General features: G+C 42.7%; 1 protein-coding gene across 19 annotated transcripts in view; it reads left to right on the plus strand.

Moving 5' to 3' along the window:
- The window catches only part of TANC1 (tetratricopeptide repeat, ankyrin repeat and coiled-coil containing 1), a 262,830-nt gene that overhangs the window by 167,083 nt on the left and 70,613 nt on the right, over positions 1-25,134 (plus strand). For 13 of the 19 annotated variants that reach the window (XM_054478253.2, XM_063647544.1, XM_063647547.1 and 10 more), the window contains 2 exons: positions 12,503-12,633; positions 13,731-13,917. The exons of 2 other annotated variants lie outside the window; for them this stretch is intronic. In XM_054478253.2, the coding sequence (XP_054334228.2) occupies positions 12,503-12,633; positions 13,731-13,917 (318 nt within the window). Of the gene's footprint in view, positions 1-29; positions 5,411-12,502; positions 12,634-13,730; positions 13,918-25,134 lie in introns of those variants that run through there. 4 more of the 19 variants (XM_063647543.1, XM_063647545.1, XM_063647548.1 and 1 more) reach the window with 2 other exon arrangements.

Below are 25,134 nucleotides of genomic sequence, written 5' to 3' on the forward strand. Positions count from 1 at the left end.
TGTAATTGCTAGCTTTAAAAAAAGCATTTGGTGTCTTTTGAAGGCTGCTTTTTTTAACATCTGAAGTTTTTCTTTAGGGGATGTTGAAGTAGGAGCAAAAAAAAAAAGCCAAATTGATGGAAATATTTTTAAAGACATTTTATATGTATATATATTTTATACCTGGAAATATGTGTGACATTACAAATTTGTAGCATTTAACAGATGTATTCATAGTTGTTTATTTTAAAAAATCAATTCGAGAATTTTCCTGTTTGTTCCTTTCTGGGGAGTCCCCAACTCACATCTCTCTTGCCTTTAATTTGGGTGTTTTGAATTTCCACCCTGTTTTTCTGCAGAAACATGGGACTAGGAATCTTGTTGTGTGTAAAGGGGCTTGCTTTATCCTCAGTGTGGACAAAAGTTTATGTAGTAATGCTGAAAGAGAACTCAACCATATTTTTACTTTGGCATATCTGGCACCTTCCTCTGCCTAATTGTGGGTGGTGGGAGATACAGACCCTTTATGTTCTAACCTGTGTGTGCCTTTTGTGTTGCTGGTGCTGTATGGCAGAGAGTGGGTAATAAGTAGGACATGGGAAGACAATATACTGGAGTGGTGGTAAAAATACAGCTAAAAATGAGCTGTGAGGAAGGATCAGCAAAAGCTGAAAACTGGGAAGGGAAGGGGAGTTTGGGACATGGGGAAAACTCTGGGCACTGGGCACTGGGCACTCTGAGCAGGCAAGAGGTGCTGTTGCAGGTATCTTGGCATGAGAAATGCCACCCTTTTCCTTTCTGTCCAGGCACTCATTGTGTGGTTGAAGGAAGAGGATTTGAGCTGAGGATTTGTGCACGCCGAATGTTGCTGGTGAAGGTGGAGATTCCACTGTGGTGTCTGGTTAGGATAGCCAACTGCTGGTACATGAGGCCTCTCTTGATTGTGTGTTCACGTGGGCAGGCAGTCTGTTCTCTCTCTCCTCGGTGTCCTGAAAGGAAAGTAAAATCTATCTCTCTGTAGTGAATATCAGTCATCAAATGTCTAAGTTGTCTGCCTGGCTCAGATTAAGCCTGCTACCTACCTCTTCCCTTCTTCCCCACCCACCAAAGCCTTTGTAGCCCTGGTCAATTATGCCCCTGGCATTTTGGCTGGCCTAGGCTCCATTATGTAACCTCTTCCTCCCTGGCTGGGAGTATCGCTGAGGTTCTGTACAGGGATTGGGACCTCCTCCTCCTGGTGTGGGAGTGGGGGTAGAAAATTTGGATTTTTATTAGGCAATGAAAGGTTATAAATAGTTCCCATTGTTAACTTTTCTCCCTTGCTCAAAGCAGAATTGGCCACCTTTCTTGACGAAAGGAAATGTTCTTACGCTTGGCCGTGGGCTGAGCTAAATTTCAAATGCGGCAATTGGTCTTGCTGGAGTGGCCTGAAGTTTGCATGTGTGCTCACTCCTGAGACCTGAGCTTTCTGATTTGGCATCTTTAGTCTCCATGGGGACCAAAATTATGAGATCTATGGGCTACAAATACAGGACCAGACATTTCGGTTTCGCCTGAAATTAAGAAGCAGGGTATGTTTTCATTTTTGTTAAGTGTCTCGGGAGCAGGTGTAGTTCACGTCTGTGGGTGCATGGTCTTGCCTGAAGATAGCCATGATGTTGGTGGATGCCACAGCAGGGTGAGCTTTCTCTTGGTTGATGAGGAGAGGTGGCTGCCTAACAAAGTCAAACAGGACAATTAGTATAGAATGGTATGTTTTGTAATCCCCATGGAGTCCCTTAAATTTCAGTGGGGTTAATTAAGTCTGCCATGTCAAAGTGTAAATTTTATCCAGATCACTGAACCCAAAGAAAATGATAGAGCCAACTAAAACTAACTGAGTTTGAGTGTTAACCCGGGCGTGTACAGATACATGATGGGCAGACCCTCATTTTTAGGGTTTAATATCAGCATCATCACTTAAGTTTTACTTTAAAATGTGGTCTTCTGTTATCTATATTTCCTTTGGACATTCTTGTTTAAGTTTCTAAGACACTTTTCTGGGTGCTGTCAATAATAGCATGCCAGTATTCACCAGACTAACAGACTCCACTGAAAACAGCTCCTTGTGAAGTGCTTTTGAAATTTCCCATGGACTCATGAAATATCAAGTTATTCCTAAATGTTTGAAATACTTTCCTGCTTCACTTTTGCTTTGGTCATGTAGCTCCATCAACTCTTGATTCTTAGCTCTCTGTTTGGATTTTAAATCAAAGGAAAACAAACCAAAGAACATTTTGAATTTGCTTATTTATAAGTAATTGCATTTATGTGTGATGCACGTTTTAGCCTTCTGGGAAGTGTGGGTTCAATGATGTAAGAAGATGAATTTTTTTTTATAAGCAAATAACTTGTTTCTTAAAGTTTGCAAGCTGAGCACTGTAGCTCACACCTGTAATTCCAGTGATTCAGGGGGTCGAGGCGGGAGGATTGCTTGAGACTGGGAGTTTGAGAACAGCCTGAGCAGCATAGTGAGACCTTGTCTCTTTAAAAAAGAAAGGAAGGAAGGAAGAAAGGAAGGAAAGGAAGGAGTTTGCACTCACCTGCAAACATCTTTAGGAAAAACATTCTGTCTTAGTGTGTTTAAATATATTTGAAACACAGCATTTTCTACTCTAGGAAAAATGGATGACTTAATAAAATCATCAAACAAAATACAAAGCCCATTTTCGTGTCAAATAGTCCTAATAAGCTGTGTGTCAGATAGAATAAGTTCTTAACGAGTAAGCTTCCTATTGCTAAATCAACATGTTGTTTAGGGGAAAACTCATTTACTCACAAACAATATCTGCGTTAAGGGGAAAAAAACCTTCAGATACATTAGAGATGATGATTATAACAGGATCTACGCTTTATTTCTTTGATTTAGGGGCTACCATAATTTATTTAGGTTTGCATTAATATATTTCTAGCTACTTGGGCAAGTTTTGAGGAGGGGTGAGAAAGTTTTTCGTCTCATAAGTCATTGCTCTGTGAAGATCAATCTCAAAATATGATGAAACTTTTTTTTAAATGATATCTTCATGTCAGTCAGTGACGAAACTTTTTTCCTAAGCAAATAAAGCAAATAAATCTGACTAAGCAAATAAAGCTAACACATATGAAAGAGCAGAATAATTCAATGTCAAACTATCTTCTGGGAGGAGAGGGTCTTTAGTTACATGCTTAAGCAAATATTTTGACACCTTATGTTTTTTATTACCATTTTAGATGGTCAAACAGATATAGAGGATTAAAGAGGTATAAAGCATAAAGGGGCTGGGTGTGGTGGCTCGCCCTTATAAACCCAGCACTTTGGGACGCCAAGACAGGAGGACTGCTTGAGCCTAGGAGTTTGATACCAGCCTGGACAATGTAGTAAGGCCTCATATCAACAAAAAGTCAAAAAATTACCCAGATATAGCGGTGCACCTCTCTGGTCCCAGCTACTCAGGATGCTGAGGTGGGAGGATTCTTGAGCCAGGGAGGTGGAAGCTGCGGTGAGCCATGATCACACCATTATACTGCAGCCTGGGAGACAGAGTGAGAACCTGTCTCAAAAAAAAAAAAAAAGAAAGAAAAAAAGAATATGATTGAAGAAAATGCATAGTCATGTTTTATTTCTTAAAACCCTTTCTTTCCCAAGAGGTAACCTCGATCCTGCTTTAATTTTCAGCTTCTTAGAATGGCAATGCAACATTCAACCAATGGTTGAATGAGGTTTTATTTGATGGAAGTACAGAAAAGGGGCATACCTGGTATGTGTGCATAGAAGAGAGACTCTTGGAAGTAGAGTATCCATTCATTCTGCATTTCCTTGAATAAGTATTAAATTTCTATGCTGTGAAAAACCACTATGCTAAATGCTATTTGAGATGGGTTATCAAGCATGGGTCCTGTCTTTATGGAGCCTTAGAGTCTGGCAGGGGATTAGGGACCTGTATACAGAGTGACTGTAATAAAGGAGGAAGTAATGACTAATCCAAGCTGTGTGATGAACTAGGAGTTCAGCAGATGGAGATTCTCTTTTTTTTTTTTTTTTTTTTTTTTTTTTTTTTTTTTTTTTTTTTTTTTTTTTGAGATGAAGCTTCACTCTTGTTGCCCAGACTGGAGTGCAGTGGCACAGTCTCGGCTCACTGCAATGTCCGCCTCCTAGGTTCAAGCTATTCTTTTGCCTCAGCCTCCTGAGTAGCTAGGATTACAGGCACCCGCCACCACACGCTAATTTTTGTATTTTTAGTAGAGACAGAGTTTTGCCATGTTAACCAGGCTGGTCTCAAACTCCTGACCTCAGGTGACCCACCCGCCTTAGCCTCCCAAAGTGCCAGGATTACAGGTGTGAACCACTATGCTTGGCCAGCAGATGGAGATTCTGAGCATGGAAAAACTTAATTGGAGCTATGCCTTAAGATTTACCTGTTGTCTTAGTTCAGGCTGCTATCACAAAAATACCATAAACTGAGTGGTTTATAAACAACAGTAATTTATTCCTTAGATTTGTGCAGGATGGAAAGTCCAAGGTACTCTACAGATTTGGGGTCTGGCAAAGGCCTACTTGCTGGTTCATAGACAGCCATCTTTTTGCTGTAACCCCATTTAGTGGAACGGACAAACAGGCTCCCTCATTTATAAGGACACTAATCCCATTCATGAGACACAGACATTCAGACTACAGTATGTGGCAACAGAGTAGGATGAGTGGGACTGGAAAGAGACTAGGGTTGAGAATGATTAAAAAATTGTTTTAGTAGTTAAGTGAGAGGATAAAGTCTCAAATTAGATCAGGTTCAGTGAAGAAGAGGTGGTGAATGGAAGATTCTTGAGGAATTGCAAGGACCTGGGAACTGGAAAAGACAGAGACAACAACTCCACGCCTTTAAGACCGCATTAAGGGACACTGGAGGAGTGGGGACTGTGTTTTGGTTTGAGTTCAGTTTCAGGCATGTGGACTTCGAAGTGCTGGTGGAACATCTTGGCAAGTGTCCAGCCACCAGTTGGAAAATCAAACTGGGTCTCAAGAAAGAGCTCAGGATATAAACTGGTCAGCCATTTGCTTGGAAGTAATACTATGAGACTAGGCAAGTTACAGTAGGGAAACAGGTTGTTGACAAAAGAGGGCTGAGAAACTAGTATTTCATTTGTGAGCTGGGACTAAGGTGCAAGGATCATCAGCAAGAGGGACAAGAAAAGACCACACAAGACCACAGTATTCTGGTAATCATGAATTTTTCCGTCTGTGTGTCTCTTACAACAATTGCCACTTTCTACCTTGCAGGACAGAGTGCTTGCAAGGCCATAGATCTACAGGAAAATCAAAAGAGAAGGTGTACTACAAAAAAGGAAAAAGAAAAATTAATGTGCTTAACACGGCTGTTTCAGGAGACTTGTGAAGGTCTGTGAGTTGAAGTTATAGGTATGTGATAAGGAAATGGAATTGGTGAGAATAGAGAGCCCTCTTTTACCCCCAAGAAATTAAACAGATAAAGATGGGAGATCAGTTACTAGGATGAGAGATGTGTGCAGCTGTGGTTTTTATTTAACACAGTTGTAGACTTAATTCAGAGGTTCTGATAGTGTAGACTGTGGACTTCTAGGTGTCCCCAAGACATTTTCAGGGGTTTGTGATGTCAAAACTCTTCTTATAATAATACAAAACCCTTTTGTAATAATACGGAGAAGGTATTTACATTTCCCTTTGTTGACATTTGCACTGATGCTGCAAAAGCAATTGTCAGTAAAACTTCTGATACCTTAGTATATGTCAAGGCACTGGCTAAACTAGTAGTCCTGGTGTTCTTCACTGCCATGTGCTGGCATCACAAATAATAATTCACTGAAGAATGTCCTTGACGAAGCACTAAAAGTAATGTTATTAAATCTTGACCCTTGGAGACCCATCTTTTTAATATTCTGTGTGATGAAGTGGGAAGTCTGCGTAAAGCCCTTCTGCACGCTCTGAAGTCTGATGGTTTTTTTGAGACAGAGCACTTGTATGACTGAATTGCAAGCTGAACTTGCTACTTTTAAAATGGAATATTGTTTTTATTTGAAAGAATGACTGACAAACCATGGTTATTCTGAAGTAGGTATTTGGCACACCTTTTCTTCAAAAGGAATGAAATTAGCCTGGCACTTCAATTAAAAAAAAAAAAAAGGCCAGGTGTGGTGGTTCACACTCGTAATCCCAGCACTTTGGGAGGCCAAGGCGGGCGGATTGCCTGAGGTCAGGAGTTCGAGACCAGCCTGGCCAACATGGTGAAACCCTGTCTCTACTAAAAATACAAAACTAACTGGGCATGGTGGTGGGTGCCTGTAATCCCAGCTACTCGGGAGGCTGAGGCAGGAGAACTGCTTGAACCCAGGAGTCAGAGGTTGCTGTGAGCCAAGATTGCACCACTGCACTCCAGCCTGGGCCGCAGAGCGAGACTCTGTCTCAAAAAAAAAAAACAAAACAAAACAAAAAACAAAAAAAAAAAACCAAAACCCAACCCTGACAGGATTAGTTGCCCATAATAAAACTTGACATTTCAAATGAAAATTAGGTTTTTTGGGAAATTTTACACCTGTCACATTGAGCTTGATGGTTTTCCAAGACTTTTCAATTGAGATCTCTGGTAATGTGATGTTTTGATATTATGTGATAACATTTGTCAACATTTGCAAAATCTGCAAAACCGTTATTTTCCAAATGACCCAATGCATAATGTTACACAGTCTTGCATGGTTAAAAGATCCATTTAAAGTATAAAACAGACCACTGGATCTTACTGTAACAGTACAAAAAATTCATTGATGCAGATTGAGTCAACAGTGGAACTTACCTTTAAGAAATTGCTGTTTCCAGCACTTGGGGAGGCTGAGGCAGGAGAATTGCTTGAGCCCCAGGAGTTCATAACCAGCCTAAGCAACATAGCAAGACCCTGTCTCAAAAAAAAAAGGGAAATTGCTGATTGTCAAGTTTTGGCTAGGTGTCAGAGAAGAATATCTATAATTAACTAAAAAGACTCCTCTCTTTCCCAATTACATATCTGTCTGAGGCTGCAGTTCTTTACATGCTTGAATCAAAAGAACTGATCCCCATAGATTGAATGTAGAAGAAGTTATGCAAATCCAGCTGTCCTCTATTTAATTGCACATTAAAGTTTGTAAAATTGTAAAAACAATGCCATTCTTCTTAACTAATCTTTAAAATCAGAAGTACAGCTTTTTACCTATATACCCATAAGTTAAAAATTACTTTTTTAATTAAAATATTAATTGTTAACATGAAGTTTTATAACGTTAAAATGAACTAACATACAGTTTTAAAATTCTTAGTTTTAATATCTAGTATGATAAATATCAATAGACATAACCCTCATAAGCCTGCAGTCCTCAGTTTTTAAGAGTGAATTCTGAGACCAAAAAGCTTAAGAACCTACTGGCTCTAGAGGAAGGAAAAGAGGGAAAAAATAAAAATAGAGATGAGAAAATTGATCCAAACTCTGATAGTCCTCTAGACTTAAGAGGATGAAGACTTTAAGTTGAGTAATGGATGAGTGAAGAAGAAAAGGCTAATTCAGGAGGCATTTTGAATGGAGAAATAGTAAGTTTGGTGATAATTTCAATATGGGGTGGATGACATGAAAATTTTGAAGGTAACCTGCATGATAACTATGTTTTGGTATTACAGACCAGAAACAACAAATTATTGACAGAAACAGAGCAGGTCCATGGATGGATGTTCCTTTTTATTTTTATTTTTTTGAGATGGAGTCTCACTTTGTCACTCAGGCTGGAGTGCAGTGGCACAATCTTGGCTCACTGTGACCTCCGACTCCTGGGTTCAGGTGATTCTCCTGCCTCAACCTCTGGAGTAGCTGGGATTACAGGCACGTGCTACCATGCCCAGTTAGTTTTTTGGTATTTTTAGTAGAGACAGGGTTTCACCATGTTGGCCAGGCTGCTCTCGAACTCCTGATCCATTCGAACACCTGATCACTCAGGTGATCCATCTGTCTCAGCCTCCCAAAGTGCTGGGATTACAGGTGTGAGCCACCGCATCCGGCCAATGTTCCTTTTTAAATACTGTTTTTGGAAATCTAAGGAGGGAGGGAATGGTAATGGCTGAGAAGGAGCAGACAGAAACAGGGAAAATACTTGTAAGTAGGAGTCATGGAAGGCAAGAGGATAAGCAAGAAGCAGGTCCTGGATAGATAGAGGCAGAGGATTAATGTCAAACCAAGGGCCTGTCTCATTTAGCAGACTAGATTCACAGGTGCTATCTTGGACACTTGGTATTAAGTCAACTGTTGAAGGTCACATGGTGATAGGTCACATGATAGTGAACTGACGAATGTTGTCAGCAATACTCAGTGTTCTTTAGAGTCTGAGGAGGACGAGAGTGGAGGAGAGACTTTTCTCCATGGAATGATAATACTTGGTGATCGCTAGGGACCTGCACTCCTCCCCTGGCTTTAAACAGGAGAGAATGGAATGGAAAATGAAAGCAGTAAGGTGCAGGCCAAATTGGGATGGTTTGGCAGGCAGAAAAAGGAGGGGGAGGGGGTTTGTTGTCATGGAATAGTGAGTTTACAAAAACCTATTTGAGGCAGAAAAATTATGAACAGAAAGTTATGTAAGACATACAAGCACACTTGAAATAGATATGAACTTGTGAAACCAGAAAATAATTGCAAGGAAATGTGGGCTCTTGGTGTTAAAGTTGGTAGAGATAATGACGAATTCTGTAGCATCTTGTGGTTTATAAGCTGTTTCTCACACACATTGGTTTTGAGCCTCACAACCTGTAGGAAGTGGGTATGGCCACTTCCCTCACTAAGAAAGTGCAGTTGAGAGAGGTTCAGTACCCAAAAGGGTCTGGACGGTGGTTAGCACTGAGAACACCCTGGCTTCCCAGACAGTGGTGGAAGATGAGAAGATGATTGTAGAGGGCACTGATGGTTTAAAGTTATGATAGCAGTCAGGGAGCTGGTCGGTTTGTGGACTGTTCCTTAGCATTTGTGCCCCCAAATATAGTCCACAAGGGGGTGAGTAGCTGAATAGAGGCAGCCAGAAGTGATTCAAGAACTTCCCTTTACCTTTCTCCATGCAGTCAGCCTTTCATGCTGTGTAATACTGAGGGTTGCATGAATGTGCTGCTGGGGGGAATATTGTTCTCCACTTGCCTAATGGATTCCTAGGGCATGCGAGGCCAATTATTCTCTCATCTCCAAATATAGCTGTCATACAGTCATCAGATATTTAAATCTGTGAAATGCAAAGTGAAGTCTTCTCTCCAGCCCTCATCCCACTGGTATTGGGTAATGTACACCCATTATTGATCAGTGATTTAATATTAACTACATGAATGAAAATAGACTTGCTATTTAGAGTGGTCCGTTTGAATTTGACTTGGAGGCGCTTTTGTAGTAACTAGCTTAAAACCATCTGGCTGTTCAGATCTCAGTATTTAGTGAACAGCTATGCAAGTAGACATGTGTTTCCATTTCACAGCGTGTCCATGTGAGTTCCTAAGCAACTCATCTCTCCCAAATTGTCTCAGTGACACTTTCTCCCAGGGGGTCCTTCTGCCAGAGTGAGAAGTTCAGTGAGAGAGGGCTCTGTGCATTAGGGAAGGGAGAGATTCAGACAGCTTCATGTGGATTAAGGAATTCAGACTGAAGGGGACCTTTTAAGGGGACGATCACTGGGATGACATTTTAGAAGACAGAATAATATGAAAAGACAGGTGAGAAGCCTTTGGAAGAATACAGTTGCAGTGCCTTAATGGATATAAACATGAAGTAAATAACGTCTGTCCATTCATCCCAACCCCAGGTAAGGGTTTAGAACTTGGGTAGCAGCAAAGTCCAGGTTGTACAGTTCAGAGAACAGTTGATAATTTGGGTGTCCCTTTTCCTTTTTTTTTTTCTTTTTTTTGGAGACAGAGTCTTGCTCTGTTGCCAAGGCTGGAGTGGCACAATCTCGGCTCACTGCAACCTCCGCCTCCCGGATTCAAGTGATTCTCCTGCCTCAGCCTCCCAAGTAGCTGGGATTACAGGCATCTGCCACTACGCCTAGCTAATTTTTGTATTTTTAGTAGAGATGGGGTTTCACCATGTTGGCCGGGCTGCTCTCAAAATTCTGACCTCAGATGATCCACCCACCTTGGCCTCCCAAAGTGCTGGGAATACAGGCGTGAGCCACTGCGCCTGGCCTAGGTGTCCCTTTTCAACTCAACCATTAAAGCTGGAATCGCCACTGCTCCCCAACTTATCTGAAATGGGTTGGATGGTAAGTTGTTTTTGGATTTAAAAAAAAAAATGAAACACTTGAGAACCTGGAGTATCTGTTTGCAGACACAGTGTGGAGGCAGCAGCCACTGTGCTGGGGTGTTGCGGTCCCCCTGCTGCACATAGGACCTACATAGGATCAGGGTCCTCCTGCCAGTCCCAAGGGAGCCGCAGGCGTGGCCCTGTTTGTTGTCGAGGTGAATTCTGTGGAGCCAAGCTCCTGCAGCTGCTCTCTCTGCCTCCACGGCAGCTGCCAAATGGGAGTCGTTTCTGGCTCTCTACACAGAGTGTTTCAGGTTTAACCAGAAGCTAGACATTCTGGGGCATAATCACAATTGGGAGCAGTGTGGAGATTGTTTCGAAAGGGAAGCGGGGTGTGGAGTGGAGAAACTGCGGAGATCTGCCCCCTCACCCACTTCTTCCCCTTTCCATCTGCGTCCTGTTCCCTCCCTCCAGCCCAGCTGCCACCTGAGATAAAGTAGCTGCCCTGCCTGGGCCCGGGGCAGAGGCGGAGGGAGGGCGGGTGCCATCCTGTTCTGAGGGCCTCACCCCTTGGGTGTGCCTCGGTCTGCTGATCTGGTTTGGTTCCGGCCCTCCTTTCCCAAACGCCCAGCTACCTTGAGAATCAAAATGTGCTTTGAGGTAGGAAGGGACCTCCTGTAGAGCGGCTTTGGCATGTGGTCAACCCGCCCTGGGGTGGCTCCTTTTCCCTGTGTTGGCCTGGGGCCACTGCCCCTTCATGTTTGGCTCACATGGTCCAGAAGCATCAGGGGTCTTTTAACCCAGAATAGTCAAGCCTTGGTTTCCTTACCCCTGCAGTTTTCCAGAGCAGCTAAAAAACGTCCAAGCTGGCAAACCATTCTTCCTACTCCAAACATTAGGAGCTTTTACCAGTAAGCAAGGGGTGGGAAGCTTTTCCTTTCTTGAAGATGCTGCCAGCATAGTTTCCCTTGTAGCTGCCATCCTGGGTGCATGACTTGCAAAACTGATATGTGAGAGACAATAAGACAGATGGCCTTTGCAAAAGCTCTGCTTATTTTGATTTTTGTGGTTCCTTACAAAAGGCGAAGTGAGCATTGATCTTTGTTGGTGCTGTTGTAGCTCAACGGCAACATCACTGTGTTGTTTCCTCATTTTATTTTTCCTAAGACCTTTACCCATTATCTGCAGATTTTCGCATCTAAGCAAAATAGGTTCATATGAGTCTAGTTACCTAGACAATTAATAAAAAAGAGCAAAATGTTGAGTGACTATGTCATAGGTTACTTATTGTTAAGTTACAACTTTGTAAGCAGCTTGCTTTGTAAATTTTTCATCCCCTGATGGATGCTGATTTTAGAAGGTGAGAGAAGTGTTAGAAGGATGTGAATATCGTTTTATTTATTGGCCATAATTAAGTGCCTTTGGGCTTTTTGGGTACAGGGTTAACCTACAGCTCAACATTTAAATCAAATCCAACCATAAAATTCTCTTAAGTACAAAAAAACCAGATGACCAACCTCAGGGAGAACCCAAGAAAAGCTGAGCTTTCCCAGCATTGCTGTGCAGCATTCTGAGAATATAGCTTGATTTTTCTACATCTTTGTACAGACAACAGTGGTACTGGGCCCTGTCTCTTGGGACAAGTTTCACTGTGATTTTAAATTTTTGTTTCAACTTGGATTCTTCACGATTGACCGTCAAGTCGAAATCCTGGTTTTGACTTTCACTACTGTGGGATGTGCAGAGCAAGTTTTCCACCAAATTTTCAACGTCGTTCCCCTGGCTTGTTTAATGAGAGCTTGGATTTCAGTTTTACTCCAACACCTAAATAGCCTGGGTCTCTACCAGCATTGCCACTAGGGTTTTACTTCATTTCAGCTTCCTGTGGGCATTGGACACCCTGCACTCTGTAAGGGTAACATGAAAGATAGGCCCTTTTCTTACCCAAGCTGATGTCTGAAGTACCCGTTTTCACATGACTTGGAATTAGGAATCACCGTCAGATAACACTGAGCTCTTCTGACTCACCCTTTGCACTTGGAGTTTTTGTTTTACTGTTTCCTTAACCTGTCACAGCCCCTTAATTAGAATGTATTGCTAGAGGACAGGCTGCATTGTCCAACTTTGTGCTGCACATTTTATAGAAACACACAAAATCACCAGACAAGCAGCTGTAGTGTGAACTCATCCAGATGCGATACTGAAATTCCCCAGAGGGGCATCTTCATTGTTTTCTTTCTTTGTTCCAGAAGCAAAGGCCGATAATGAACCGAGCTGTTCGCCGGCAGCTCAAGAACTGTTGACAAGGCTGGGATTTTTACTGGGAGAAGGGATCCCAAGTGCCACACACATAACCATTGAAGACAAAAATGAAACCATGGTAATGCCCGAGGAAGACACTACATTGCATACCTCTTCAGAGGATGAACAAAGCAATAACCATCTTCTCCCTTTCCTTGAGCAGGGAAGCCATTGTTCAGTTAAATGAGTTCTGGGCTGTTGTGTATTGAAATTTATTTCAACAGTTTGGGTCTGGGTTTTTGCAGTGGGGAGGTGGGGAAAAGCAGAAAGAAGCAGAACATAAGAAAATGTCCACATTAACCTTCTAGTCACCACCCAGAGAATAATGGCTGCATGAATTAAAGAGGCTAAAATAATGCCTTCGTAATGCTACTAGTACTTTTACCTTTATAGCACCATTCTTCTCATCTGGTTGCTTTGGTATATGCTTTCCTGTGCTTTTTTAGCTGTTGAGATTTTGGAGGTCAGTGGGGTGAGGAAAAGATTTATAGGAGATGAGGCAGAGACAAAATAAGATGAGATCAAATGGTCCATCTATCAGGAAAGAACTTCCCCTCCAAGGGAGCAGCAGCATGCACCCTGCCACTTCCCAGATGTGATGTGTGCGTCTGAATAGCAATGCAGGATGGAGCTTCTACCCTGGTGAAGGTCTCTGCGCTGCAAGGGAGGGTGTCATGCATTGATTGAGACTGCAGTGGTCACCAGTCTCCTTCCCCTGATTGCAGAGCCCATAAATCTTGAGGAATTGAATCAGGTTGCAGTGTTCGTGAAACATGACAAAAACAGAGTTCCCAGGTTTTCCGTACAGAGGTCAAATAACCCATTTGTGTTCTGCAGACTTCAAATGAAAGGAAATCTGCCTGTTTGCCATTTCTGTTGTACAAATGTGCATCCTCACTAAATTATTGCTAAGACTGACCTTTTAATAAAAAGGAAAATCACAAAGGAGGGGAACAGAACAAAGATACTGCTCTGTTAAAATTTGTAAGACCACATATACATTTATATAGATAAAGCTCCATGAATCCATATCTATACACACATATCTCTTTAGATTTTTTTTTTAAAACTTCCGTTTTCCTGTTCTTAGTTTTATTGTTTTAGCGCAAAAACAAAAGCATGTGTCGAAGCATCCTGTGTAAGCCGTGCTAACTCCTCCTTCCATTCGTCTTGCAGTGCACAGCTGTGAGTCAAGGCATCAGTCCTTGCTCCACACTAACAAGCAGCACCGCATCTCCTAGCACCGATAGCCCCTGCTCAACCTTGAATAGCTGTGTCAGCAAGACGGCAGCCAACAAAAGTCCCTGTGAGACCATTAGCAGCCCTAGTTCCACCCTGGAAAGCAAGGACAGTGGAATTATAGGTAAGAAGCACACTGCTCGGTAATGTAATGGCTCGAAGCTCAACCAGAGCATTCACCAGGCACTTCCTCAGAGGGTTTTAGCATGGTCTGTGAAGGTCAGTCCGCCAGCGCCTGCTCTGTTCTTTGCAGGTGGCACTGACTCCATGTGTAGCTGAGAGAATGGAGCATTGGCTTTTACATTCCTTGATGTTTACTTTATAACAGTCAGCTCATTTGTTAAAAAAAAAAGGAATTCCAGATCAGATCTGGCCTGTGAAACAAAAATCTTTGCTCTTCTATATTCAGTTCCATTTGTTGGGCATCAGGTCCCACTGGGGCACACAGCAGAGCAATGAAATTCCTGCATATTAAGATGTCGTCTTACCCCAATCTCAAGGTCACTTATTTTCCTGATGATAGCTCAGGCGTATGTTTTCTAGGGTTTCTTATCATGGGATCTGACTGCGTTTTGAGGCCAGAATTTTCTAAGGATGACCTCCCTGAGCCCCTACACCCACGTAATAAGTGTGGTTGTCCTGAAGCCTAGGGGTCAGGAGACCTGGGTTCCAGTCCTGACTCTTAGGCCAATTTGCCAGGTGACTTGAGCAACATTGAATTTACCTTTTTGCACACTTTCTTTCTCAAAAAAATTAAGAAAATTAAGGATTTTGATTAATCCAGTAGTTTTCAGTCCCAGGTTTGTATTAGAATCATCCATGGAATTTAAGAGTCTTTATTTTTATATGCCATCCCAGACAGACTGCATTTATGTTTCTGCAGCTGGGCTCCAGTGTCTGTGTGACTCAGGTCTCCAGCTTGGTGCCTTTCAGGTAACAGATGGGTGGGACCCCTGGAGGGGTTTGTTCAGACCTTCCTCTGTTCCAAGATTATATTGCAGTTTCACACAGAGCTCTTCTGAAAGATTGAACTCCCCTTTTGCGGAGTTATGCACGTGTCTTTGAGGGATAGTTTATGCTTTATTGTGGACTGAATGCCACTTCCACATTAATATGTAATCAAATGGAATGAACGACCTTTGAGCTCCTTATTTTCTTTAATCACCTGTAGTTTATTTCAAGTGTAATTTGGAAAACCAGGCAGCAGGTTCATCTGGTTTGCACTTTGGAGATTGCCCCAGAAGGTCTGTGAGATTCCTGGGATTGGGTTGTGGGCTCTTTGGTGCAGACCTCACTATAGCTTCTAGAGGGGCCCCTCAGCTTAAGGAAGGTGGCTTCTTCCCATAATTTTCAATTGAATCAGAATCTTTAATGGATTTTTGTTTTATTTTGCCTTCATTCTTTATTAAGATGAAATTCAGATACCATAGTGTTCACTCATTTGAACCATTTGATGGTTTTTAGTATATTTAAAAAGTTGTGCAACTATCACCACTATCTGATTTTAGAACATTTTCATTATCCCCAAAAGAAACCCTGTGACCATTAGAAGGCACACTCTATTTCCTACTCCAAGCTCCCCAGTCCTAGTCAACCAGTAATCTATTAATCTTTCTGTCTCTGTAGCTTATTCTGGACATTTCATATAAATGGTGGGCTGAGTTTTGTGTAGCAAATTTATATTCTTTTCACTCAGCCTGAAGGCCTTCCAGTGAGCTTATTCTGCTAATTCCCCATTCTCATCTTACTCTGCTTCCCCAGCTGCTGTTTAGTCTAGTTCAGCTAATTTTTCCCAGCGTTACTTCTGTTCTTATGCCCTATCTCTTCTGAGCTGTCCACCATAGATAGATCTTTGGTATTTTTTCTGAGATAAGCAGATGACTTTCTTCACAGTATTCTCGGTTCTTCTGAAATTTTGTCTCCTGCACATAATTTATCTTCAAGGATGTGGCCAGTGCAGCACTGTTCTGACAGGCTTTTTCTTTTGAACATCCTGGCCATTGGCATTACATGCCTCTGATTATAACCAAATCTTTTTTTTTTTTCTTTTTTTTGCTTTGACAGTTACAAACTTTCCTGAGACAGGGTTTTGCTCTGTTGCCCAGGCTGGAGTGCAGTGGTGCAATTGTAGCTCACTGCAGCCAAACTTCTGGGCTAAAGCAATCCTCCCACCTCAGGCTCCTGAGTAGTTGGGACTACAGGCGTGTGCCACCACACTTAGCTCATTAAAAAAATTTTTAACATATTTCACTATGTTACCCAGGCTGGTCTCAAATTTGTGGCCTCAAGCATTTCTCCCACCTTGGCCTCCCAAAGTGATTACAGGCGTGAGCCCCTGTGCCCAGCCCAAACTTTTAATAACTGAGAGCCACCCATTCATTTATTTCTCTTTCTCTCTCATTGAGATACAGTGCCACAATTTTTAAGGTATTCTAAGCAGAGGAAAGAAATGGTGCTGGTTTGGTTTTTTGTGTTGTCAATGAAAGATTAAACTGCAGGAGGTTCTTAATACTTAATCTCATACAGTCCTACCCAGTAGCTGACTGATTAGACCCCTCTTATATGTTCCCTATAGTGTCTCAATATTCCCCTTCAGTGTATTTGTTCTTGTTTTGTTATTTTGTTTTCTCTCCAGATGTAAACAGGGGTCTCATTAATCCAGCTATCTACTAGGTTCCTAGCATGTTGCTGGAAATGAGAAATTAAGGGAAGAGAAGTGTTGCCACTGTCGAGTTGCATCGGGGGAGGGAACGTTCAGTTTATAAAGAAGCTATGCAGGATCCCCATTCCACATGGGCTTTGTCAAACCTTTCAATGTCTGTGTTGTAACCTCTGCCACGATGACAGAGTAGCACATTTCATGACATTGAAGCTGCGTTTTTCCTCTGCTCAAGCCAACATGTTCCTATAACTCAGCTGAGCATGAAAAGTGGCAACCGTAGGTGAAAGCAGAAGGAATTAGGAAGTGGCTGGTAAGTCCCTCTCATCCAGAAGACCCCAGCTCTGGAGACCATGCCTCCCACTCTGTTTTCCTGCAGGTTGCAAGGGCTGTAGAGGGATGAGAGGGAGACACTGCTGTTGACAGCGTTCATCTGTTCTCTCTCCTTCCATGACATGCAGAATTAGAACCTGTTGCCAAGGGACACGCTGGAGGTGTGGTAGGGAGGAGAAGGAAAAGACGCAAGAATTTCCTCTCCAGGCAGACTGTAGCCACAGGTCTTTGAAGAGGCAGGAGTGGTGGGGACAGAAAGGGGAAGAGCTTCCTCTTAAATCAATACAGGGTGTGCAGGTTCCACTGCCTCTTCACAGAGCAGGTTATCTATGACTCAGTTGTGGTTCTGTGATTGCTGGAGTAGGGGTGTGCCTTTTTCCATCTGAAGAACATGCCTGTTTTTATAAGGTGTAGCCTGGGAATGGCAGCTTTTGGGCATCGTAAGTGTTTCACAGAGTAAAGTATTCAAGAGCACCATGACCCTAGTTGGGCGGAGATGAAGATGAGATACCTTGGCTTCCTGCTTTGGAAGACCTAACAGTGGCTTGTAAAACAGGCTGGTGAGGACCCATGCTCCCAATTACATAGGGCCTGGAGAAGGCAGGAAGAGGCTTTCCATTTAATTTTCCATTTTAAGTAGTTTAATATTTGTCAGCCAGTAGACCTGGGGTTGGAATGGCAGAGGCTTTGGGGGTGGACTGGTACAAAGTGCACACAGCTGCCGAGGCCTTGCAAGCTTTGGGCAGCTGTGGGCTCAAAGCAGGGTTCCATGTACAGTATTCGCATGGTTTATTCAGAACAGTTTGGGGAAATTTCAGACAGTGCTAAACCATCCTTTAAAATTCCTGGAACTTTCTTTACTCTTTAAGCTGATTCGCATCATGTTGGTTATATTTAATCTAAATATTTTTGTCCAGCAGATGCAGGGACAGGAAGCTTGTGTTCCCACATGCCCAGGCACCCAGTTTAGAAAGAAATATAAAGTATGTGTTTTCATCAGGACTGCCACAGGGTGCCCTGCCTGTGTTCTGTTTCCACTGCTTAGGAGGAGAAAGGGCAGGCTAGTAACCAGTAGAAGAATTTACTGGGCCCCCTCCAGTCTTCCTCTCTGGAAGCCAGGGCTTAGTAAACCCCTCCTGCCCCCTGTTTCAACTGTATTATGTTATCCAGAGGGGAGTCCCGCTTTATCCTCTTTCAGGAGGTCCAAGTTCTTCTGACATAAATGTCTTTAGAAGTATAATAATTCTGTCATGTAGAAATACTGTCTAAGCTGAATGGGATTAACTGAATTCCCTATGATTATCTTTTTTATTTTTTTAAGTGAACTTCCTTACTCTTTACATGTTAAAATCATTGGCATTACCTAGAAGTTAGTGTCTGATTTTCAAATTTGCAATGTGAAAGTCTTCTCAAGGTGAAACCCAACTGTACCCAATCACCATAAAATAGCTTTCAGTTACTTACTGTGAAAAGAAAAACTTTACAGAGTATGCTTTTAAAGGTGTTTCCTCCTTGTCTGAGAAAACATTTTTTCTTAGTGACATTCTTTTGAATATGACTTGCTTCCAACTGTTACAAATGGAAACTGTAAGCTGTATTAATCCCAGTTTAGAAAGAAATATAAAGTAGTTTTCATTAGAATGTGTGAAAACCAATCTGATTTTCAAACAAAGCATCACTGAAAATAATGTGTTTTAAAGTGCTTTGAGATAAATTTAATTTTTGTTTATGTACATATCGTGATAAAATTTTAAGTGTGTGTATTAGTTTCAAGAAAATAGGCTATTTCTGCATTTAGGAAGAAAGAGGATAGAGCCTGGATGAGAAGAAACAAAGAAAACCCAGCTTTCCTATCAGAATAAAAAGAAATCCTTCCTATCCATTAATGATAGATGTGCAGAGGGGAAGGACTTATTCTGGCTGAGGGAGGGGCCGTTAAGTCAGTCACTCTCTCCATTCGTCTTTTTAATCTGCCTTTACCTGTTGAGATGTGTAATCTCCAGAGTATTTTTGTAGTGTCCTGAATCGGCCTCCTTTGGAGAAACGGTGCTAGGACAGTTCCATGAAGGGAGGGGACCCTGAGGGAACAGTGGCTGCCTCTCCCCAGCTGGGTGTGTCTGCCACACAGAGCAGGTATGTCATCTACCTGCCCGGCTCTCAGCACCTGAGCTGGCAGGCATGAGCCGCCACATTCCACCTGGCTAGGTGGCTTTCTGGGTGATTAAGTGCTCAGAATTGAAGCTCTTCTGAATGCCTTTCCTTTGCTTTCCTCATGCTTACATTTGTTTTCTTCTTGCTCAGTTTGAAGCAGAGAGGCAGGTATGCATTTAGACAGGGGAATACTTCGTAGAAACACTTCTGCAGAAGTAGCTTGCAGTAAAATATTAGACACCTGGTTAGTATCCTGCTAGAGTATCTTGCTAGAGTTTGATAATATTTATTTTTCTGCCTAGTTGCTTAGGATGTTTAAAAAAAAATTATCACGGGCTGACTTTTATCTTCCTTTGACTCTCTCCTACCTCCTGCTAGGCTTATAAAATGAAAGTGATTCCAGAGGTAGCTTTAGACCTTTTATTTCCTGGACTTTGTGTCCCAAGGGAGATAATCAGATGCAGAGGCACACAAAGATGAATTAATTGTACTTTATTTTCCTTTTTGACTTGTTGTAAATCCTACCCTTTTGATTTTATGCTAATACTGCTTTGTTGCCACCTGTATCGCCCTGCTCACTACTAAATTGAAATGCTTTGAAATTGATTTGGTAATAACTATTTAGACTGTTTCAAGTCTGGGTTAATATTCATTTTGCTACATTGCCTGCAATTTTTAAAATCATCCTTAATTATAGAAGGCTTTTTTTGTTAAATCTCTTGGGTGAAGAGAAGAATTTTTCTTTATGTATATAATTTGGTAATATGCTTAATGTGGGAAAGAAATTCTTGGCAATGATTTGAGTCAGCAAAGAGCCTGCTGTACTTTTATTCAGACTGTAGTTGGATTCTTCAGGCTGTTCTATTGGTGTAGCAAGCATTTATTGGTGCCTACTGTGTACCAGGAGCAAGCATGTTCAGTACTGGGACAATAAAGATAAGGCACAGCATCTGTTGTCAAAACTTGTCCACTTGTGGGACTACAAAATGGTCTTCTGTTCTGTGGAGAGTCTGAGCAAGTTGTCAATTACTGAGAAGAATTTAAGACATGACAGTGATTGATACCTCTGACGGAAGATGTATGCTGTGGGTGCATAATGATACCACTAATCGAACTCTTTTCCAAAGTCTGGAAAAGGGTCATTAGACTGTGTGAGAAGCTCCAGTGTCTGTGCACAGGTTATGTGAGGCTTTACCAAAACACTGTGCTTTTTCTGGAAAATGTCATGTTATTTAAGTCCTTAGACTTGTCTCCGGAGACTGTTCTTCTCAGTTGGGCAGTGTGGTGGGTCCCATCCTCCCCGTCCAGCACCACCTGCTCCCAGCCATTCCTTTAGGTGTTTCCTTAGTTGAAGGGTCTGATGAATGTGGCTGGGAATGTGCGGCTTGGGCCCCTGGCCTTGCTGCATGTCATAGCAGAGCATGCCTTGCGCAACACAGGTGAGCGCCGAGCTAGAAATTTCGTACAGAGATCTGGCTGTCACAAGCCAGCACACAGGGCTCCCAGAGCAAGGCCAGAGAGGGAGCAGGGCCCTGTGGCACATTGGATGGGGCTGGGCGGTTGCAGAAGGAGAAGCCAGAAGTCTCCTGAAGCTGAAGGTTACCATGCAGGGTTGGGGCAGGGGTCCCACCTGGGACATTCTGTTGGCATTCCAGGCAAGGTGGCTTAAGTGCCTTCACTAGACCCCTCAGGTTAAAAGCTGTGGCCGCAGGTGAACCAGGGACTTTGTTCTCTGTGGTTGGTTAGTTTGCAGGTGGTCAGGCCTAGGTAGGGGTGGAAATAAAAGTACAGTCTGGCATTTCTGGCCAGAAAGGTTTAAGGCAGGCCAGTTTCATTGTGCAGGCTTTCCCTTACACACTTGGGAAAATCCAAAATGTGGCCTGGCGGACTGAATGCCTGCTGGGTGTGAGGTGTGGGTGCACAAGAGAGGGACGCCACCTGTCAGCCAAAGAGGCCTACAGACTTCTGCACTCATTGCCTTGACTTGTCTCTGATCTTTTCCTGATCAGACTTCGTCTGCAGTGGTGAAACCTAATTCGGAAAGTTCTTAGTCACAGGAGGCAGTCTCGCTACAGTAGTGGGCTTTTCCTTTTCTATTCACTTCTTCCTTTCATCCACTTTTATGAGCGGCCATTATGTTCCTTTCTTGTTTGATCCTTAATTCATTGGTCCAGTGTTTTAACTTTAAATTCTTCCTGTCAACCACTAAGCTAAATACAGAGGTTAAAAAATGTTTGCTTTTTAAGTGCTACTTTATTTTTCTTCAGTTGTGTGGGGAGGAAAACATTCCTGAGCATTCATGATGCCTGAGGCACTTGACATATGCCCTTATGTCTAATTTTCTCTGCAACCCAGGGAAGGACAAATCACTCTCTTCAGAGAGTCCTCATCTTGAAAATGGGGAATGCAAGACAGTCTATAACGTTCTGGGAGAAAATATCCATTTGTGATTTTTTTATCCTCTCAAAATGCATATTTTCTATTATAATAGTATATGTACATAATTTATAGTACATGTATTTGGGATATATGCCAAGTCTTGTCTTAATAGTATGGTATGATCAGAGCAGTGTAGAGAGGCCGGGCATGGTGGGTCACACCTGTCATCTCATCACCATGTGAGGCTGAGGTGGGAGGATCGCTTGAGCCCATTAGTTCAAAACCAGCCTGGGCAACATAGGGAGATTTTGTTTCTACAAAAAAATTTAAAAATGAGCCAGAGGTGCTGGTGGTGCATGCCTGTGGTCCCAGCTACTCAGGAGGCTGAGGTGGGAAGATCGTTTGAGCCCGTGAGGTCGAGGCTGCAGTGAGCTGTCATTGCACCACTGTACTCCAGCCTGTGCAACAGAGTGAGACCCTGTCTCGAAACAAAAAAAACGTGTAGAGCCCCATTCTAGAATAGAGTGGGACTTAGGGCATTCTGGGGCTTTCCTGTCCATAGGGCTGTTAATGAGAGTCAGTGAGTTGAACTGCAAAAAGAACTTAGAATGAAGCCTGGCATATAGTAAACAGTATTCCAATATTCATCTTCGCCACTGTTGTGATTTCTTAAGGATCATTACTTAATTCCTCACCAGTGAATTTGAAATGCTCAAAACAGACATGTAATAAACCAAGATTTTTCCTTTTCCGTGAAGGTATGAGTTGGGGAAAGTATGAAATAGGGCAAGAGAAAAGATGCATGGAGGAGTCACATTCATAAGACTGTATTCTTCTTATAAGTGGGCAGAAAGCTTTACTCCTAAGTTTCCTGATAGCTAGTGGAAAGAGAGAAAACACATGTGGAAGGTGGTGTTTATAAAGACAAAAATGTCCAGTGCCCAAAATGGTACCTGGTCTGGAGACACATACCTCCTTGTGGACCCCCTAGAGGGGAGAAGCCAAGGTTGCAGCAAGCCCCTTGCTCTTTTCACCTCTTGTCTTCTCTGTAGCTCAAAGAGAAGGTCCTGATGAATTATTTGTGGCATATGTTTGGTATCGCTGGCCCTTAGTTCCTAAACAATTCTGGGCTAATACTGTAGTCGGGTTACAGTTAGCTTTCTCCTTGATGTTCATTTAAGCCTATAACTTGATTTGGATCCCACCAAACTACCTATAGGGCCCTGGACCTACACTGATTTTATTTTTCTTTTGCTGATTCTATTTTAAGTGTCCATTCAACATAGAACCTTCAGAAGGCAAGGGGTAAAGTTGGATCCTAGCACTTTAGGAGGCCAAGGTGGGTGGATTGCTTGAGCTCAGGAGTTCGAGACTAGTGTGGGCAACATGGCGACACCGTGTCTCTACAAAAAATATAAAAAATTAGCAAGGTGTGGTGCCTGTAGTCCCAGCTACTTAGGGGGCTGAGGTGGGAGGATCACTTGAGCCTTGGAAGTTCGAGGCTGCGGTGAGCTGAGATAGCACCACTGCACTCCAGCCTGAGCAAGAGAGTGAGACCCTGTCTCAAAAAAAAAAAAAAAAAAAAAAAACACTTTCGGAAGGTGAAGAAAGAGTGCAGTTGTATTTCAGAGTCTTGCAGAGCAAAGCATTTGATGACTGAGTGGATGACTTTTTAACAAGGCAGACTTCATGAACTTTTAGCCACAGATAATTAACTCCTTTTATGTATTGAGCACCGTGCAAGCAAATGGTGTTTTAAAAATACGCTGTATGTGTAATCAGAAGAATTGGTATTAGCTATACCACCAATTGTGCATACACATACGTGTGTGTGTATGTGTGTGTGTGTGTGAGAGAGAGAGAGAGAGAGATCAGGTTCTCTGGAGCCTTTTATCTCTATAAGGCGGGGTTGATGGTTCTCAGCCTATCTGCCTCCTCTCATGGGATGTGATCAGGTATACACCCTGTTATATTAAGAAAGTGAGCCAGGTGCAATGATGTGTGCCTGTAGTCCCAGCTACTTGGGAGGCTGATGCAGGAGGACTGATTGAGGCCAGGAGTTTGAGACCAGCCTGGGCAGCATAGTGAAACCCCATATTATTCGGAAAAAAAAGTGTTTTGGAAGTATTCTACGCCTGTACACTAGTACAAAGGAAGATAAGACACTGTCCTTGGGACTAAATGGAATGTAACACTAAATTGTGAGGCACAGCCTAACCTCACAGCTTTATAAAATTTAAGGCCTGATAAGTCGCTCAGTTTCAGAGTGCTCTGTGTTGCGAGGGTGGCTGAGACCCAGTTTGGATGACGATAGCAAGCTGTAATTGACAAAAGCTGCCATCTATACTAGTCCAAAGAACAAAATGCTAGAATTTTTAAATTATTAAGCAACTATAAACATTAGCCAGTCTCTGGGAAATGTCAAATAGCACTTTTTAGAGATTTTTTTTTTTTTTTAAAGTCATCACAGTTAAGATGCTGCCCTTGTTGTGTACGTGTACCCACAAGCATTCTTGAGAGTGATTGACTGGGTTAACCTGATTAGGAGTTTGAATTTCTGTAAGCTTGGAAGAAAGAAAGATGTTGTTTATTGGAAGAACCAGCTTTCTCTTCTTGGGGACTCCGGGGCTGCCATGTTTGGTGGTGTTCTTAGGTTGTGCAGGGAAGCCAGACTGATTTGGCCTTCATCTGCTCAGCTGGATCTGCTTCAGGGCTCAGATGGAGCTGAACCAAGATGAGAGTGTCTGGGCTTCCAGCTGTGTAGGCTACATCTGATATTGAATCCCAGGAAGGAGTGTTCGTGGAGTGGCTTCAGATTTCCCAGCCTCCCTGCCTCTGAGAACCCTGGGACATGTGGACCGTGGAATGCCTCTCTCACAGGAACTTTGTGAGGGCAGCGGAAGGGCTGCCTCTTCTTCCTCACTAGTCTCCTTCATATAAACACTGACCTTACAATATGTTCATTTCTAAATTGTTACCCCATCTGGGACTTCTCTTCACAGTGACTGCTCCTGCAGCTGAGCCCTTCCTCCCCCACCCCTTTTCCTTCCTCTCCCTGCCAGGACCTGAGTGTTGCCCCTCCGCCCCCTCTCCCCACCGATGAGATGCTGGGCACAGTGTAGGGCACATGTCTGCCAGTGAGAGCCACACCTTCCACCTGTCCTGCCATCAGGAGCTCTGACCTGGCCTTCCCAGCCATCCTCAGCTGCTCCATGGGTCCCTGAGGTCCTGATTGCAGTGCTGTCACTTGTAACAGGAAGTGAGCTAAGTCCTTATTTCCCCTGCTTGAGGTCCTAGTTAGGACTCAGATCTTTGGGGTTTGATTCAGAAGTGCTTGGCACTTAGGGAGAGCACTTTGACTTTTGGTTTAATTTTTCAGTTTACAAATACGTGCTCTCCAATGTAACAGCCACAAAAATAAAACTAAACAAATCCCCTATCTCCCTAGCCTGGAACTCTTCCTGTCACTTGAGTGTTGGAGTAGCCTGTGAACCTAACTTATTACAATATGTCTGAGAAAAGCATTTTGAGTTGCAAACGCTGGATTTAAATGTGAAGGTTTGTAACACCACAATCTGTGTTATGGAATGGCCCGCATTTTTATGCTTCAAGCTTATTAACAGGATTACCATTAATAATTACCATTATAAGCAATAAACTTACCAATAAATTAGGCCACTCCTGAAAAACATTAGCCCACTTCTAGCATATAGCAAACCTTCAGTAATGCTAACTTCTGCTGTCAACACCACCATTGGCACTTTTATGATGGAAAGAGTCATACTTGCTATGCCTATGTTCATATAAATGGTCTATTTA

Source organism: Pongo pygmaeus, chromosome 11 (assembly GCF_028885625.2).
Source record: "Pongo pygmaeus isolate AG05252 chromosome 11, NHGRI_mPonPyg2-v2.0_pri, whole genome shotgun sequence".
Lineage (NCBI taxonomy): Eukaryota > Metazoa > Chordata > Mammalia > Primates > Hominidae > Pongo > Pongo pygmaeus.